The sequence below is a fragment of the Poecilia reticulata genome, chromosome 14 (assembly GCF_904066995.2).
Source record: "Poecilia reticulata chromosome 14, P_reticulata-male-v2, whole genome shotgun sequence".
Lineage (NCBI taxonomy): Eukaryota > Metazoa > Chordata > Actinopteri > Cyprinodontiformes > Poeciliidae > Poecilia > Poecilia reticulata.
In genome coordinates, this window is record NC_088843.1 from 18,852,219 (window position 1) to 18,871,342 (window position 19,124).

The window sequence follows — 19,124 nt, forward strand, 5'->3', positions numbered from 1 at the left end:
CAACAGCAATGGACGACAAAGCGGCTTCTCTTGGCCCGCTGCGGGTCATTTCTGCTACAAGAAACGATCAGATGGAATGCTGGAAAAGACTATTGTGTGCAAGTTGTGCTAAAAGGAGATGGCCTCTCTGCACAGCTATTCCAAGCCTAAAATAGCATCTCGGTGCTAAACATGTTGCAGCAAGCAGAGATGTCCATATTTCTAAGAAGTTTTTCTCTTTTATTAGACGTTCTACGAATGGGGATCCTGAAAAACCTAAAAGCTGAACAGCATTAATAATAGCACTTTGCACCAATCTGATGACTGAATAACCTAAATATCAGATTAAAATATCTTTGTTGCGCTGACATGTCTCTTTATTCAATAACTTGTCAATATGTGGTCTCCAATTAAAATGTCATTGTGATTATTAATTAAAGACCTTTGCAGTTAAAATTTTAATCGAGTCACACCTCTAATATATGCACACACATACACGCCGGCCCTCTGCTGCTAACATGCACCTTATTCTTTGGCTGGAGTGCAGTGACCTTTCCTGTTGCTGATGCCTCTTAAGTAGCATAGGACTGAAATGAAAAGAGAGGGAGAGGGAAACAGATGAAGAATCAACCAGCCAGGAGATGATGAAGCCGCACCCTCCCCATCACTACCCTCCACCCCACCCCCTTGTGTGTGCGTGGCAGACTGTAGGGGTAAAAATCACTTTAGAACGGTGCCTGCTCTGTCATTGGCTGACATTGTCAAGGATAATGGATAATCACCACAGAAAGTGTAGAGCTGCTCGCTTGTGCCGTGGTGTCCCGCTGTGGGGGGAGGAAGGGTGGAGGTCAGGCTTTTTGGGCGCCACCACCATTGAGATGACATGTTAACAGATGTGTAAGGTCGTTCGCAATGTATACAGCGGCGGAGATAATGTAATAGTAATGCACACATCACAAATTCTCAGCGCGGAGAGGTGGAGCGCCGTGTGCTTTAGTGGTTCGGTACAGAGGACAGCTCCCCCTATATTAAGGTCAGGTGTTTAGCAGACATTCGTCACTGTGGAGATTTTTGTTCCCCTATGTTTTTTATTCAGAGTAAAAATGTTGTCTCTTGGTTGCCATTTATTTTTATTTTTATTTTTTTGTCTGAAGAAACAAAAATACAGAAGAATACCTGATCAGAAAAATTATATTTCTGCTTTGACATGCTCAGTTGCCAAATTGTCTTAACTGACAAGGGTAGAAATTAGGCTGAAAATTAATCGGAGAGGGATTGTTATGTTTTGTAAAATTAAGTTTTATTGAAATGTTATGAGTTGAAGTATGTGAGACCTCTGGTCAAAGACGGGCCGAGACTGACGCAGACTCCTGTTGTCTGAAAACGACTCCGATCTCGAGCGCGCATTGTGCGGTTATTCAAGCTGAAAATCATGATTATTAACACAGGAAGCTGAGGTAGGAGGCAGAGCACTGCCAATTATCTTTCTATGTGAACCTGCGTACAGAATGTGTAAAACATTTTCAGTCAGTCACAATCTAATGGGGAGTAAAGCCGTTTGAAAATCAATAAAGTACATAGTTTAGGGACCTTTTGGCACTTTTTAGTGGTTATTCATTACCAAACTAAACATAATCAATCAATCAATCCAGTTTATGTGTATAACACACTTCAGCAACAAAGCAGTTCAAAGTGTTTTACATCATGAAGGAATAAAAACACCATAAACCTGTCATACAGTCACCAATTATGAAGCCAGAAACAGACATTACATTTTGTCAATTGCCAGCATTAAAATCATCAATGCGCCACAGACCACAGTTACCCTCATGTAGCTAAAATTCACAAATATTTGAGACATCCCCTCTTAAAACACTTATAAACCCCTTTCTTAAAAGGTTGTACTCCAAATATACATTAATATACATTAGTATTTACAGTGTAAACCAGTGTTTCTCAACCCTGGTCCTCAATGCCCCCCTGCTCTGCATGTTTTAGATGTGCCTCTATTCCAGAACAGCTGATTCAAATGATTGCATGACCATCAAGTGGTGCAGAAGCCTGTTAATCACCCAGAGATACAATTCAGGTGTGTGGCAGAAGGGAAATACCTAAGACATGCAGGACAGGGGGGCGCTGAGGACCAGGGTTGAGAAACACTGGTGTAAACCATTGTAGCGCTACAGTTTTTTTTTTCCACTCTTGGAACGGCCTATCACCGCCGAGGGAAATTAATTGCGCCCTTAGATCAGCTACGTTGTGAACACTAGTCTGTAGCGTATCAATTAGCATTGCGCTGAGGTATTTCAGCTTTTTAAAATGTGCTTTATGAAATAAATGTGCAATTAGGGGAATTTTCTACAATTAATTTACGAATAATAAACCATGAATCTCCACTGTTTTCTACTTAAACATCAGTTACTCTTACTCGAAACACTTTACTACGTCCATTCCGAGTATTTGCTTCGTTCAGGAAGATCATCAGAGGTTCACCGCCTCAATCCTATATTTCTAATTTAAATAACTATCAACCTATTGTTAAAGAGCCATCCGGTGCAAGCATGGTGACAAAATTAAAGCTGGTTTCACATAAATCTAAAGTTTTTGGCTCTAGTTGTTTTAAGTTAGTTAGAAGTTGGCTTTGGTTGGCCTCTCTTTTTTTGATTAATGCAAAGTTTGTGGTGTCTCCAGGTGAGATATGAGCTGCTTATCACAACTTAACAGAACCTCACCTTAAAAATCCTGAGTTGTCTCTTTGGAAATTAGCAAAAAAAAATTTTTAAAGAAAAACTGAGTGACCAATGGAAAACTTTATAAATGTAATTGGTAAATGTAAGGGTTGAGTTGTGTAGGAACATCTGTACTGCAGTGGTATAATATCCACTAGAATATGTCTTTGGGCAAAAAAGGTGGACCGCGACTCCAAGATTCTCTGGCAGCAGCAGAGAGAGCGTGTCTGTGATTCCTTTCCATTTCCATTTGACCCTGTTGCTCACTAGGCGTTCCAGTCCTGGCATATTAGTCATCTTGCCAAGCCCTTGCCAACGTAAACATGTTTACATGTTGACTGCACTGATCAAACCGGGCATTAGCGGTATTCCATCAGGACAGTGTTAAACCCACCGGCGGGAAAATAGTCTTAATCCAGTGCAGCTAAGATTAGCATGACGGCAGACGTCAGATGGCCCAGGGTGACCAGGTCGGCTCTTTGTCATTTCCAAATTTGGGTCAGCAGTTCAGAGATGGCCTTTCAACTGTAATCGATGGTGACGGAGCGTTCTCGGTGGACTCGTTCTTTTCACTGCTGTCCGAGCCTGAAGAAACTCGGCGTGTGAACTTTTAGTTTGAGAAAACATTAAAAAGGTCGACGTGATTGTTTCCCTCCTGCTACTCAGATTTAAAACTAAGATAATTAGTTTATTTCTAGTGTTTAATCCCAGTTCGTTTTCAAGGTGGCGGTAACTGTGCCTCCTCGCTGCCCTTGCTGTCACCACCTAATCCTGTGGCACCCTGTGAACCTTGACCTCGGAGATGGGAAGGCTGATTTAGGCTTTTGACCTTTCCTCGGCTCCCTGTGAAACGTTCAAGCTTGTGGGCTAAGTAGGTTTTCTGTTGCCTTTCTTCACAAACAAGGTCTGCTGTCCTGCTATGTGACCTGCAATGCCGGCTTGCTTAGCGGACGCAAAAGGTGAGGACAGCGTCGGGACAGGACAAGGACAGCTGCTGAGCCGAAGTGGAAGCTCTGTATTAATTAACCTTTATGAGATGCAGCCCGGACTGTCGGAGGCACCCTGTATCCACGGAAACCACGCTGACAGGGTTCAGAGCAGAGGTCTCCCAGGGCAGCACCGCTGACACTGTCATGGCAACTGGCACGACGTGCACCCCGGTGTTACTGACTCTGCCCTCCTGACAATGGTGTGCTGTGACAAGTCCGCCCAATTTCCGAGCCAACCTGTAATGTCTGTGCAAACGCACACGCACCTGACAGCAGAGTACAACTTGTTTTATAGACGTATCCTTGCTTTGTTTCTCTACCTGTTTTTTTTTCTGTTTTGTTTTTACCAGTGAACGTCCCTCACGCTAGTCAAGTCCTTTCATGTTTTTTGCTCTTGTATCCTAATACATAAGCTTTCTAGGCCCATTTGTTATTATGCATTATGCATGTTTTATATATCTCTCTCTTGAGCATTCAAACATAACCCCTGTTTGAATGCTCAAGTTTTCTGTGTCATGTCATGATGTATTCATCTGGTCCTCACCAGATAAGATAAATATAGAGGCTAGATGTTATATTTCCATTATATCGCTATTCCTCTAAGAACAACGTCAAAATGCTGAGCTGTCTGAAACACTTGTCAAACTGCTTTTACCACTAATAGCATGGCGTTATCTTCTGAATTTCTCAAGGTTTTGGGCCACATTCCTGTTAAACTGTATTAAAGTTTGTTGAGAGTCATTTATTATTATTTTAAGAAGAGAATTGGGGCCAGTGGAAAAAAAGTTTAATGTCAAAATTCTGCTTTTCTTTTTTCAGTTGCTCTTCAGTACCAGTCCTGTCCAATTGCAATGCCGTATTTCTTTTTTTCTTTCTTTCATAAAATGTTTCTTTAGCAGTTTTGCTACAGATTATATTTGCTGTCCTGATCCTGTTTCATGTCCTGGCTTGACATGAAACAAATATAAGCTGTCTTATGACCTCACATTTGACTCTAAGATACTTTAGCATTACAAGGAACTCATAACTTAATGTTACCAAAGTTTTGCAGCTGTTAACCTAGTCTGGATCATTAGCCCTCCCCCACACTCTCTGACAACTAGTATGCGGTATTTGTGCTGATATGTTTTCTTCAAACGTGGCTCTTTGTATCAGGACCAAACAGATTTATTTATGCCTAAGGATTTTGGCTAAAATGTTTTTCAGGACTCCTGTAGTTTTTTAACACAACTTTTCCAGGCTTAGCTGAGGTGCCAATACGTTCTTCGTTCACGAAAAAATTAGCCTCATACCTGACTGTTCTTCTGCATAAGGTGCATCCCAATCATGATTCCTCAGTGTATCGTGGACAGTCATTTTGGCGTTTTCTGCGAAAGGGAACTTTTTCTAGAAGTTCTGCAGGTAGCTTGACAAATCTAAGATCAGGTGCCATGATCTTCTTACAGCAGATATGAGAAGCTAAAGGACCGCATTTATCTGGAAACGCAGAACCACAGGTAGACTCTGAAAACAGGCAAGAGTCAGAGTCTCTCTATCTCTGCTAAACACACTTAGTGCTGATGTCACAGAGGAATTTGAACTGAAGCTTAGAAAATGAGCCGACACTGAACCCCTGCTCACAAACGCATGCTCTTATGTGTGCAAGTAAATTTATATTTCAGCATTCTGACATCTGAAAAAGGAGAAAAATACACTTTAATATTTTTTTTTTTAAGTTTTTGGCTTGAATCAAGTTTTTTTTGTATTATCATTTTGGCCTGTGTGTTACAGAGAAGAGGATTTCTCCCAGTAAATGATCCATATGTGTTGAAACATGTTGCTAAATTAAAAAAGAAGGTCTGATCTTAAGCTATCATGAATTTTAGCCTGTAGTTTTTATTTCTTTCTCTCTATTTTATTATTTGAATTAATTGTTTTGTTGTGGTTGTTGTTTTTTTTATAGTTTTGCTAGAGCATTGTACTGTTTAACCTCCAGATTGGCAGCTTTTTTCTTTTTTTTTACTTGTTTCTGTATGAAGTGTTCCTAATGGCAAAAAAAAGGATTAGGCTACAAATGCGTGTTATTTTATTAGAAAGAGAAAATAAAGATTTCATCAATCTTAAGCTCTTTTTTTTTAAAGAAATAAAGTAGAATTATCTTGTTCTAGATTGTGAACCAGAGATTAGTCGTAATCCAAACTCATTTAGAAACAGCCCTCTAGCTTAACACTGGTAGAAAGCAGTGAAGCGTATGCTAACCTTAGCAGCTAACAGTTAGCAAATTGCGCTACTCTCACAGCAATTATAAATCTTTGGTATACTTTCTGACTCAACACACAGTGCCCCCATAGTTGTCTCTCTCTAATATTAGTGGGGGTTGTCGGCCACCTTGGCAAGGAGTCGAGAGCTGCTTCCTTATTTATTTCAATGCGAGTCTTAAATACCGAGGCAGAGAACCAAGGTTGAAGTTCTCCCCTTTAGGTTCAGGCCTCAACATGAAAATATACGTTCATCTTCAACTTGACGAAAAATGCTATGGAATTTCATATCAATAAATAAAAATCTTGTTACCTTACTAAATAATGAAAGCCATTGTCGATGTCTTTTCTTTTAGATTGTGTTAGACAGCAAGCTGCCTAAACTAACTCTTTCTTAGATTTAAGCACATTCTCAATTCCTACAACCAGAGTTGTTAGAATAAATCTGTATTCCATTTGATTTTTGATTTCATGTGTGTGCTTTGGCAAGCCTGAATTAACCTAATATTATGTCCATGTTAAATTCACCTCAAATTTAATGTCCTGGTACATAAAATCTTCCAAGTGAACCTTGTTGTAGGTCCTCATTCTAAAGCTTATTGGTGTGTTTAAGCCTGAGCGCTTAAATGCTTGCTGGTGTGTACGTGGGTGGGTGGTTGGCTTTTGCTCCACTGAGACCGTGGGTTGCGTTGTGTGAGATGTAACTCAAGTGCATAAGAAGGCAGGAGGTGGTAGAGAGAGATAATCCGCTGAAATGACAACCTGCATAAAGAATTATGCACAGCTCTCACAAGGCCCTTCACTTGTGAAAGACGCTGCCGGGAGAGGCTTGCTGCTCAAGACCTGAATGTTTTCAAGGTAGTGGGCTTGAATTTTCAATTCGGATCTAATCAAGCCTAATCTGTTGGGTGGCTGTGAGGGAAGAGTGCAGAGAGGAGAAGGAGCCGTGTGCAGTCAGTCTGAAATGTTGCTAAGTAACAGAGATGGCAGACAAGGTGGGGAAATGAATGTGATATAGTGCACTGCAAATCCTTGCTTCTCACACGATTTCTTATTTTTCTCCTCTTTTCCCTCCCCCCGACCACCTCTCCCTCCCTCTTTTTCCCTCTCCCTCACTCCTATAGGTCACCCTGCGACACACTGTGAGATCTGCAAAGCATAAAGGCGCCACTGACAGAGCAACAGCCAGGCTGAAGGACAGACACGCTGGATATCAACAACGATGGATTACGCCAACATCTCTGTGATAAAGTCCCACTGACTTCGCCACTGCCACTCATGTGAGCGTGAAGGTGGGCCTTGTGGGATCCTGTAGCAGTTAAAGGCGTACAACAATGCCTTGGAGGCTCGCCTGCACCAGATTCCCTCCAGCCATGGTGGCTGTTTCACCACACTAAGCCAACCACAGAGAGGGATCACATACAGCCAGTGCACCCTTAATTAAGCCTTTATACTCACTCTTTGCAACATCACAACCTCTTTTTTTTGTTTCTAAAAGTGCGTGCAACTGCCAGCCAGATGACTTGGACAGCTATCATTTACCAATAGCATTGCTGAGCTATAAGAAGGGATCTGAGTATTGAACATGACTCATGGGGAGGAGCCTGGCCCTGAGACACACAAGGATTCAGCTGTTTTAACTTATCTGGAAGGTTTACTGATGCATCCAGTGGTGGCCGGGCCTGGGGCCACGGCAGGTGGGAGATCCGAGGCTTCCAACAGCAATCAGGAGCAGGGCAATAAAGTGGGTGGGCCTTTACCACTACCAAACCATGACCCAATGGTACCCAAGGCTGGAACTAATGGACCCAAGCTAGGTTCTTCGCAACACCTAAAGAAGGCCCGGTTGCTGCGCTCTGGAGCATGGAATGATCCAGGGAACCAGAGAATGAGTTCACCTTCAGTAGAGCTGAATGGCCAAGTGGGAACCTTGCAAAATGGTGCCCTGGAGGGATCTCCCCATGCTGGAGAGAGCACCCTGTTGGCGTCTTTGCTTCAGTCATTCAGCTCAAGGCTTCAGAGTGTAGCAATGTCTCAGCACTCTAATAAGCCCACTGGTGAGTGTTCTTCTCCATCCAAGGCACCAGCTACAGATAAAGAGCCACTACCTGTTTACGGCACAGCCTCCAGTCGCCTTAAAGGCCTCATGAGGAAGAGCAAACTTCAGAACCACAACACCACCCCTTACAGCCGCCGGGGCCACAGTCAGGACAGGCCTCCTGAGTCCCCCAGGTCAGCACACAGTGCCACGCCTCCTGCAGCTCCCGCAGCAAACGACTCTGTGTCCTGTGCAGAACGTCTGAAGGCCGTGGCCAACATGGTTAAAATCCGTTCTAGTCCCGCACCCTCACCCAAGCCCAGCGTAGCTTGCAGTCAACTCGCCCTCCTGCTGTCCAGTGAAGCTCACCTCCAGCAATACTCCAGAGAGCATGCCCTCAAAGCTCAGCTCTCAGGAAGATCTGCCAGTGAAAGACTGGCCGCCATGGCAAACCAGCAGCATGGTCAGGACAAAAGGCCACCAAGTGTGGGGGGGTCTTCAGACACAGTAAGCTCCTTATCGACTCAAAACGGAATGACGACAGCCACAATAACAACGACACTCCCTCGAACTGCTGCTACCAATCCTCAGAGCCCCTCGCTGCAGAGAGGCCACAGCCAAAACTCTCCACCCACTCCCCCACACGCTCCAAGCCTGCCTACCAGGGAGAAGCGCAGCTTTGACACACGTCCAACCCGCCCACCCCAAACGTGCAGCAGCTTGCTCCTGCTGCTGCTGAACAACCACAACAACCAGAAGCAACTGACCAAGAATGGGCACCTGGAGGACATCAGTGGACTTCTGCCACCAAGTGGCTCTTCTTCAGTCACATCAGACAGCGAGTGCTCTGTCCATGAGAGGGGCAACACCAAGGACAGCAGTGATGCAGAGAGCTCCTACTCCAGTTGTTCTCCCATTGACCTCTCGATAAGAGGCCGCAGCAGTTTACAGGACACAGGGCCCAAAAGTACACCCCCTTCCTCCTCCTCAAGCTCCATGTTTTCTTCTACCACCGCATTCTCCTCACCCCCAGTAACAATATCTCCTCAAGCTCCTACCCAGCCTCCCACTACATCTTTTTCTCCTTCCTCTATGGCTGTTTCTTCTGTTTCATATCCAATATCGTCATCTTCCTCCTCCTTTTCTACTTCTTCCTTGGACAAATTGACCGAATCCTTACTAAACAAATGGAAGCCAGAGCCGTCTAGATCAACTGTGTCCAAGAACAAAGAGCCTGAAATGAACCCAGACCTAAAATCCCACCCCAAGGTCACACTCATGCAACTTCTTCTTGAGCGCAGAAATAATGAGATGGCTAATAAGAGCACAGGTAGACAAGACTCGCCCCTTGATATAACTATGGCCAACATGTCACGAAATCAACAAAAGGGATCAGTTTCTTGGGAAGAGGGTCCAACAAAGAGCCCAATTGAAAGGCCTGCGGGCCCGTCCCAGTCCGTCTACTCACTTAGTCGTGACACAGGTGTTGCACTGTCCCCATATTCATACCCCTCTCCCCATGTCCAGTCCAGTCCACTTGATTTGTGTAAGTCTAAAACCTTCCCTGCTGACAAAGCGTCAGAGCCTGCCTTCAGTGCCAGTAAACTGTTACAAAATCTGGCGCAGTGTGGCACGACTTCCCCACCCCCACCTATCTCCTCTGGAAAAGGGGCGAGCCAGGAACTCAATGACAGCAGGCCCCATGCTCTGTTGGAAAGACTCAATACTCCTGTCAATAGGACCACCCCTACCCCGCTGTCCGATGGAGCTTCAGGCAGTAGCACACCTTTCAGTCGTAAGGAACCTTCCCCGCCTTCCTCACAAATTGAGAACCTTCTGGAGAGACGTACTGTGCTCCAGCTACTTCTAGGCACCGGTTCAACTGGTGCTACAGCCGGCCGCAAAGACAGACCCAGTGGAAGTGGACACGGGAGTGCTGAAATGGAGGGCGGCTGTTTCGAGAGGAGCCCTACTGCCTCCATACTCTGTGACAGCTCTAATGGGTCCCCTTTGGATGTCAAAATAAAATCAGAGCTTACGGAGGATGTAGGCTTATCCCTCACTAAGTCGGAGGACTTGAGCGGCAAAAAGAGACTGAGTTCCTACGGGAAGAATAGCCCGCTCTTCGATTCTCAGCAAGACCTGAAGACGGAACCAAGGCCTGCAGAGGTCATAGCGAAATATGGCCTCCTCAGCCAGCTGCTTAAACAACAGACCGCTACCTATTACTCCAGTGCTGCAACAATGCAGCCGGAGCCACAATCCAGACAAGTCAAAGAGGAGCATAGGGACTATCCAAACCCCAGTCCTAAAAGGAGACGGCTCTGCTCCGAACACACAGACAGCTTGAACAGCATCAGTTGTCCAAGAGCAGTGGACAGTGGTAACGCAAACATGTCTGCCTCGTCTACTGTTCAGGCAGACCCTGAGCAGCAGAGGAGTCTAAAAGAGGAGGAGCTTCCACCAAGAAGCCCTATGAGTGAAACCCTTACCAGAGAGAGCCGCGGCTTCAACGTGTTGAAACAGCTGCTGCTCTCCGACAACTGTCTGAAGGAACTGTCCCAGCAGCCGCGACAGGGACCAAGTCCCTCTATCCTGCAGACCACTGGCAAAGCCAATGGTAACATTCTCAGTCAGCATACACAAAATCACAACTTCCTCCACCTGCCTAGCTGGCACACCCATGGTTCCCTCAACTCAGGGCTTCCAAATTATCTAAGGCCACTGCCCACCCCTCCTGAAGGCAACAACCCCATCCGCCCAACTCCATGGATCCACCAACCGGTTCCATGGCCTGCCACGCAAAAACGAGAGCCCCCTACTTTAATCAAACAGGAGCCTGAGAGCCCCATTCGATGGAGCAGTCAGGAAAACGATGGCATGGACGAGGGTTGCGAGTCGAACCCGGACTCCCCGCGGCTTTCACGTTCCAACCCGATCCTGTACTACATGTTGCAGAAGGGCAACATCCAGCTGAGGAAAGAGGCGCCGGACCAGGCAGAAGGAGCCCGACCTGTGGTCAGAGTCAAAGAGGAGCCAGTCAATGACATGCACACCTATGAACGCAGCCTGAGCTCCACCCCTCAATCACCAACCCACAATGACAAGCACAGCCATGAGGGCCAGGGGTTGAGCCAGTCGTCCCAGTAAACAGTTGTATCAACTACAAAAACATACAAAGTGGAATCAAGTCCATTGACTCCTTCTTGTTTTCATTTTTTGTGTACCTTGCCAAATTGGTTTGATGGAAAAAAAGACTTTTTCACTTTTTTTGTTTTTGATTTGATTGAAAAAATGTATTGCTGTCTCAATTTTAAATAGCTTCAAAGTGGAATGGTAAAAAAATAAAGAAAAAAAAAGTGGTCCGTCTTAGCCTAACTGATCCAAAAACGTCTTCTTTTTTTTTTTTTTTAGCCCCTACACATCCACCAATATTTTGCACTCATTAATTAATGTAAAGTCCCCGTTTATTATTTTTTGCGTTACACATTTTATTTATCACTAAAGTGTACACATATCGGTTTTTCCTGCGTTCTGGATGTTGCCTCGCATCAAACATTTATGCGATAAATTTCAGGCAACATTTATAATTGATGATTTCAACAAAAAAAAACAACCCTGTAGTGCTCAGCTCAGTGGATAGTTTTTATTTTCTCGATCAGAACATCTGTCAGAAATATAAAGTCCTATTAAATTTGAATGGGATTTCAGATAAAGTCGTTCTCAGACAGTTACAGTGGTCTAATTAAAACGACGCACACGATAGATCCACACTGCAGTACCCTCCGTTCCAGGTCGTGCCACTATGAATGCTTTTGTCTTGCTTTTCCTCAGAATTCAGGGCTGTGGGGAAAAGACTTCATCAGTGGAGATTCACTCACTGTGTTCTGCTTTTTCCCCTTCTGTCTTTTTTTTTTTTTTTTTTTCGTGCTGAACCTTTAAGGGCGAGATTCGACAGTGCAAATTCAGGGTAATGTGTTTGCAGATTGTGCAGTTCTGAGCAGATGGGTCAACATGAGAGCGTGTGGCGCTTACAGTTGAGCAACGCTGTGTAAACGGGTTTCTGGAGCAACAGTAAAAAAAAAAAAAAGAAAAAAAAAAGGCTGCTTTGTCTGAGTGACTTATCTTGCCATCCTGGTTAAAAAAAAAAAAAGAGAGAGAGAGTGATCCACACACAAAGAAGTTTGAGTGTGATGCACATGGCGCTTTTCTTTTCATGCAATATAAAAGACTACCTGGAGTGTGCACTATCGAAACTGAGCCCTCTGTGTCCTTTTTATTTTATTTTATTTTATTATAGTATAATTTAACAGCATGAAATGGGGGGGAAAAATACTATCAGTATTGTTATCTTTTCTGAATTTGGTAATTTGTGATTTTTCTTTGTCATAATTTCTTAACCGTTGTGCTCTGCATCACATGTTTTATTTCGGTGGTGATCTCTCTTACTCATAACCCGTCGAAAAGAATTGCATGTTGATGGAGAGAAGACCACAGGTACTCTGTTTGTTGTCAGAGCAGCTGGATACACGCGCCCGACCCGCCCTCTAATCACCGAGACTCCTTTTGTCTTAAAGGGTACCTGGTATCTAGCTTCTTTACTTTTTCAATCGTACTGTAATCTTTCCGGTTGAGTTCACTCTGCTTTGTTCATTTGGTCTTGTGGTCTTTTTAATGCATATACTTCTGACATACGTCTTCAATTATTACTACGTTTTCACGATGGTTAAATAAATTGTGTAAATAGTACTTTCAGTATGGAAGATGACTATTTTGTAATGTTTAAAAAAAACAAAGAAAAAAGAAAAAGATATTGCCCTAGTTTTTAATGCCCTGAAATGTAAATACTGATTATATGCGTACAAGTGTACATACGAAGGCAGAGGATACTATGCCCATCTTTTTTCTTTTTTGTTTTTCTTTTTTTCTTTTTTGGTTGTTTTGTTCTTTGCATGTGTCTCTATGTGGTAAATGATAATCTATCCTGCGCTGTGTTGTGTAATAATGTCTGACTCTCCTCACTGCTGCCTGTTGCATGCAGACGCATGGGAACTACCTGTGTATCCCTACTGGTGATGGGGGAAAATGTCAAGTCTTAAAATAGGTCTTCTTTTTTTTTTTTTTTTTTTTTTTTTTTTTTCTTGAATCAAAGAGCAAAAAGGTCGGCTTTTCTGAGCAGCCCCTTAACAACAGCAGACTGTTGAACAAGCTGATGGGGAGGGATGCCGGGGAGGGAGGGAGGGATGGGGGAGGTGTGAAAAAGAAATGTGGATTGAATATTTTTGTGATTTTAATTTTTTTCTTTCTTTCCTGTTACTGGTTAACGAAAAGCTCTGTGAATGAGCATGGGGCTCTAGTTGGGGGATTGACGTACAATCATAGATCTGCATTGTGCATCTAAGAAATACATTTGTAGCAGCAAATATATCTATATATATAAATATATATATAAAATGATGGGTTTTTTGTTTTTGTTTTCTTTTTCATGTGAAGATCTGAAATGATATTTCATTTTTTTTATGTTTTCATTTTTTGGTGTTCATTTGCACTGATATCTTCAAAAATAAAGTACTAAAATGCATGACCTGTTATGAATGGGTTCCTGTTTTTCCACTTTTGCTCTCCTCCAAGTTCTTTTCTGAAACATTTGGTAAAGCTTTAGCACAAATATGAAATTACCGCAGTTTTTTATTTTGTGGAGAAAAGAATAAATTCAGAGAGAATTGCTTGATGTGGACATGATTTGGTCCTGGGGTCACTAGAAGGAGCACCAGAGAGCATATGTGCTGGCATTACAAGCAGAACTATGGTTTATAACTGTCTGTTGGAGTATCTAATGGTTAAAACTGAAAAGGAGCATCTGTATGAATTAATCAGCTTTAGCAACATTTGAGTGAGTTTGTTAGATGTCGCATAATGCCTTTGCCTGATTAAGGGTGAATGGTCACCTCATGTAGCGACAGTAAAAGTGGAGCCAATGACTTTCGTTGTTTTGGCTAACCCTGGGCTGGTCTGAGGTTCTGACTATATGCTAACCTTGAGTAAATATATAACACTCACCAGTATTTTTAGCGTGTCCTACAAATATTTGAAACAAATTTGCATATGATTATGTAGTATTTTAAAAAATGAAAAGCATAACAATTGTTAATGCAGTGAAGAAAAAAAATAATTGTGACGTTATAACATTTTAAAGTATACACTCGGGCAAAATGTAGATAATTTTGTAGTAGCGGCATTTCTACTCTGTACTTTAACAAGTAAGGCAGCCTGTCGGGCTGTCTGCTGCTGTAGCCAGACCGCAGTCAGAATCGCCTCTCCAAGCTAAATTAGGGTTGCACCGATTGCAGTTTTCTTGAAACGTAAAAACATAGGAATTGTACGGCGGAAGTTTCACGCTGAAAGTCCTAACAGATCCAGTCATCTACATAAACAACTGCTGGTCTGCCTTTCAGCCGTATTACATCCCCATCAAACAGTTCCTTCCTAGTTCTTTGAACAACTGGATCTTCTGCCTTAGTAACGCATACCTCAAAAGACTAAATTATGACTGTTTTGTATTTGCAGCCATTTTTTATCCTATTTTTTAGCATCAAGTCTGCACAGATGGGATTTGGCATAAGTTTGTTGTTTTGAAACTTTAAACTGTTATTGCACCGTTAAATACACAGAGTATTACTGAGTAACTGCCAGAAACTGAAAGTTGTTTTGGATAAAGAGCCAGAAACATTAACTCACTGTACATTTTGAAGAGTTATAACTTTATTTCTTCAAATTGGTGAAGCCCTCCTGCTCCCCCTTATATTCAACCTGTTGCTTTTGAATTCTATGGCATGAGCCCTCTGTTAATTTTGCTTAAAAATCACTTTTAAAGTGAAGCCAAGATAGCATAATCGAGTACAAGAAGAGGAGACATGGGGGTCTACATTACCAATAAGGGTCCTCACAAATACAGAAAAAATGGCCTTCATGCGGGTAAGCAACTAAACGATGGAGTAAGATAACTGCCAAAAAGATGCGTGCGAAATCATGCACACGTCTTTTTGACAATTACTCCGTAGAACTTCTATGTTGCTCCAGGCTGCGTCAATCCACCTGATCAGCTCAAGTTCCGCTGAGAGAGGAGTAAACATTTTCATTTTGTGACAGTTCTGCCACTTCCACAAAGCTTTCTTCCAGGTCTTGTAGTGTTTTGGAAACGATCAGTGGGGACTCGCAGCTGAGCGATCTCACACGCTGACGCCTGACAACTTCCTAGGTGATTCAGACATTGTTAGGCTGAGAGGACAGGAATAAACGCCACAGTTTATTTGTGAGGGTGTAGAAAATGAACACCTGACAAATTGGTGTTGAATTTCACACATATTACTGTTTTAGTTGGAGCCGTTGTGAAAAGTTGAAAGATTTTTCCACCTTGCTGAGGATTAGCCATATTAGCTTGTAAAAGGAGCCTTAATGGAGTGAGATGTGTTGGAATGATGTGTGCGGCACATCTTTTTGACAGTTATCTTGCTCCATATTTGTTCAGCTGAGAAAAACACACAGCTGTAAACATTTGTGACACTAGTGGAGATGCCTGATATCCACTAATACAGTTTTCCGTTTGAGTTTTTTTAAGATTATAAAATCAGCTGATCTGGTGACGTCATTAACTGTCCACCACTCTCATTTTTTTCATTTTGTCCATTATTATGAGTTATTAAAAATATTAACTCTTTGTGTTGTGACAGTTGCTGTCGCTACAGGTATGGAAGCTAATTCCGATAACAGCACTCTCTACTGCACTTTAAAAAAATATTCAAAATATCACATTTGCTTTTAACTGGAAGCACATTTGCATATTTAGACGTGTTTTAATTAAGTTAAACCATAAATGGTGATTCCTCATCATTCTTTCAATTGTTGCTTCTATTTTATTGTATTTAATTTTTTTTTAAAACTAAAGCCAGAATATTATGTTATTTATTTTAGTCTCATTTTTATTTCGCCGTGGGTTTTATACATATAAAGCCTGTTTATGTGTGTGTGTGGTTTTACTCCTCCATCGAATTTCAATAAACCAAAGCAACCATTAGGGAAATTGAGCACCGCCATCAATGACTCTGGCCTCATATTAAAAGTTATTATTATTTTTAAAAGGACATCAAAGCCAAACAGCACTTCCTGTAATCAAACACCGCCCTATTAAAGTGAAGTGAGAGGATGTCCTGTATTTGCCCCCCCACCCCCAAAAAAAAAAAACCGTCTCGTGCTCCTGATCTGGCTGCTGAGTCTCAACAAAAAGCAGGAAAGACACGGACCGGTGGGAGGACGCAGAAAAGGTCACCAGATGTGCTCCGAGTGTCCAAGGATGTGTCTGACCCTGATGGAGAGGATCTTTCACTACGACTCTGTAACGTCTCTGTGCTTACAGAGCGCTTACGGAAGAGGCCGAGTCCGACGACTCCGCGTGTCGTTCTGAGGAGAAACGGCTTTAGCGTGAGGCTTTCGAAAGGTGAAGATGAGTTCATAGCCTGACTTCCCCCTTTAAACTGGCTTTGAACGCCAAGTCCAGCGAGCAAAACAGACGTCTTTTTGTCTTGCAGTGCACTTTTGAAACCGCAGCGCAGTTCCTCCGCGCTGAGTCCTCCCCCCCCCCTTTTTTTTTTCTTCTTCTTATTTAATCCTCCCCATGACTGACTGCTCTCTCTCTCTCTCTCTCTCTCTCTCTCTCTCTCTCTCTCTCTCTCTCTCTCTCTCTCTCTTTAAACTCTCGGTAACCTTTCCCCCTCCATGAACTTCTCCATTCCAAGATTCTTATCACGGCTGAACCGCCGCTAACCTCTCGATTTCCTCCCGATTGCCGAAGCGGCGGCGAACATAAAGGAGGGGAGGCGCGGGGGTTTAAGCGGAGGTCAAGGTGTAAAACTTGACAATCGGCCGTTTGTCTTTGATTTCCTGACCTCGGCGGGAGGCCGAAAGGATGTGAGGCGCCCCGGCCGCCGTCGACTCGACCGTGTTTAGGTCAGGCACTTCGGAAGTCCCCCATAACAGACCCTCCGTAGTCACGAGGGCGCCCCAACAAACTATTTCCTGACATTACAGCTTTTTCTCTTGACAAACAACTTAATGGCAGCACTTAGCATGCGCAGCCGAGGGCTTATCTACATGGGAACGCGCGGGGCCCTTCAGTAAGCCAGGCATGTCTGTCGATTAGTCGTTAATGATGGACTCTCCCAGCAGGTGCTCCGTTTATTCACATGGAGACCATATGAAGCCCGCCTTGCGTTGTCATGGCAATCTGTGCTGGAAAACAAAGCTGGCAGATGTGTGATCGCTGTCCTCTCTCCTCCAAAGGGTTTGAACTCTGAACGGACCTCAGACGTTGTGCAAACACACACACGCACGCACACACACACACACTTAAAGTCCTGTGATTTAATTAGCATTTTATGGGCCTTGTGAGCCCATTTGAAGTAATAAAGGAAGAATACATGGATGCATTCCTTTCTTCCCAACATACTTCATCTGGCAAGAATGCAATGCCTGCTGCAGATGCTGGATGGGAGCTGAAGAGAGCAGACGACAACAACAAGGAGGAGAAGGCTGGAGCGAGACACCTGGGGGGAGTCGTGCACCGTGAAAACAGGTCAGCACGGGTTATTTTCCCAACCTGGCGCCTGGTTCTCCCCGCCGGGGCCCCGGGCTTTTGAAGATGTACCTCTTTGTGAAGTCTTTTCCTCAACCCGAGGGGTCGCGGCCTCTCGGCCCCTGACCCGACTCGTTTGGTTTCCCGGGGACACGGGATCGACTGTTTGCCTGCAGCTGTACCAACCTGCTTGCTCCCGACTCCTCAACAACACACAACACACTCCGCCACACACGCACACACACACACACACACACCGCCCCGTCTCAGCCAGCCAGGCCGTTCTTCTTAGGTTTCCCGTTCATGTGACAGCAAAACTTGAGTCCTTTTTTTTTTAAATTTTCTTTCTTTCAGGTGTCACAACCTCACCCCCCCCTTCACATCTGATTAATTATCTGATTAACCAACTCAAAGTGTTGTGTAGTTGTAAACTGGGAGGGAAATATAAAGTTTTAACGTATTTTGCGATAAAAACCCAAAACATGCAACAATTTGTATTCAGCTCTTTACTTGGATACCCTTAGATGAAATCCACTGTCGCAAATCAACTCCCATGCAATTCAATCAGAGCGTAAATGCAGCTGTTTTATTTTATTTTTGACCTTAGAGGTTTTTGTCAGAGAACATTAGTGAGGAAAAATCATCACGGTGACCAAAGAGCGCAGCAGACGGGTCAGGGCTTAAAGCAGAGTTAGGTTAGAAAACCACGTCGCCTCAACATTTCAACATCTTTTAACACCAAACATCTTGAGCTAAAAATCTACAAACCCACTAAGACATGGATAAGCTCCTACAAGCTGCCATGCCGCGCAAGGAGAGCATTAATCAGAGAAGGAGCCAAGAGGTAACAAGGTAAGTAAAGGTCATGTTCTTTTCAAAACGTGGCCTTTATGGCATAATGGCCAAGAGAAGAAAGCCATGAGAAGTTCACTTTGTTCGTTTGCAACTAGCCGTGTAGACGGACAGAGCGAGCATGTGGTGGACTGGCCGGATGAGATCATAACCTGCTGCTGGACGTCGCCCTAATTATACCAACCCCCATGACGAAACACGGAGGTGGCCGCGTCATGCTGCGTGCTGTTTTTCATCTGTGACAGGGGGGAATAGGGCTAAGCGTTACTCAGGAAGATGGATGGAGGTGGATCTTCGGAGGGAGAAAAAACTGCTAGAGGCTGCAAAAGACTTGTACAAGGGAGTTTTAGGGCCATAAAATTAAAAATGTAATTAATTACAGGGATGAAGTTGAAATAATTTTCAATGTACTCAGACTTAATTCTCATGACTACATTCTCTGTCCTCTTGCGACTTTATTTTCGTAATTTTAGTTTTTTAGAATTTTTTTTATTTTTTATTAGTGTTGTTCTAACACTCCGCTGTAGACTTAAAACCTGGACGAGGTTCACTTCCCAGCAAGTCGGCAGCCATAAACAAGGACAACAGGAAGTAGCGTGCTCATGTGTTAGCATGGCGCCGTCCTAAATCCAGCTGCCAACCTGTGGCTTTGTACATCGATAATTTCAATCA

General features: G+C 43.5%; 1 protein-coding gene across 2 annotated transcripts in view; it reads left to right on the plus strand.

Annotated features, from left to right (window-relative positions):
* Positions 1 to 13,112, plus strand: part of nrip1b (nuclear receptor interacting protein 1b) — a 59,459-nt gene extending 46,347 nt beyond the window's left edge. For both annotated transcript variants that reach the window (XM_008428284.3, XM_008428285.3), the window contains one exon: positions 7,059 to 13,112. In XM_008428284.3, the coding sequence (XP_008426506.1) occupies positions 7,520 to 11,122 (3,603 nt within the window). In that variant the 5' untranslated portion in view covers positions 7,059 to 7,519 and the 3' untranslated portion in view covers positions 11,123 to 13,112. The remainder of the gene's footprint in view (positions 1 to 7,058) is intronic.
* Positions 13,113 to 19,124: the final 6,012 nt, after the last annotated feature.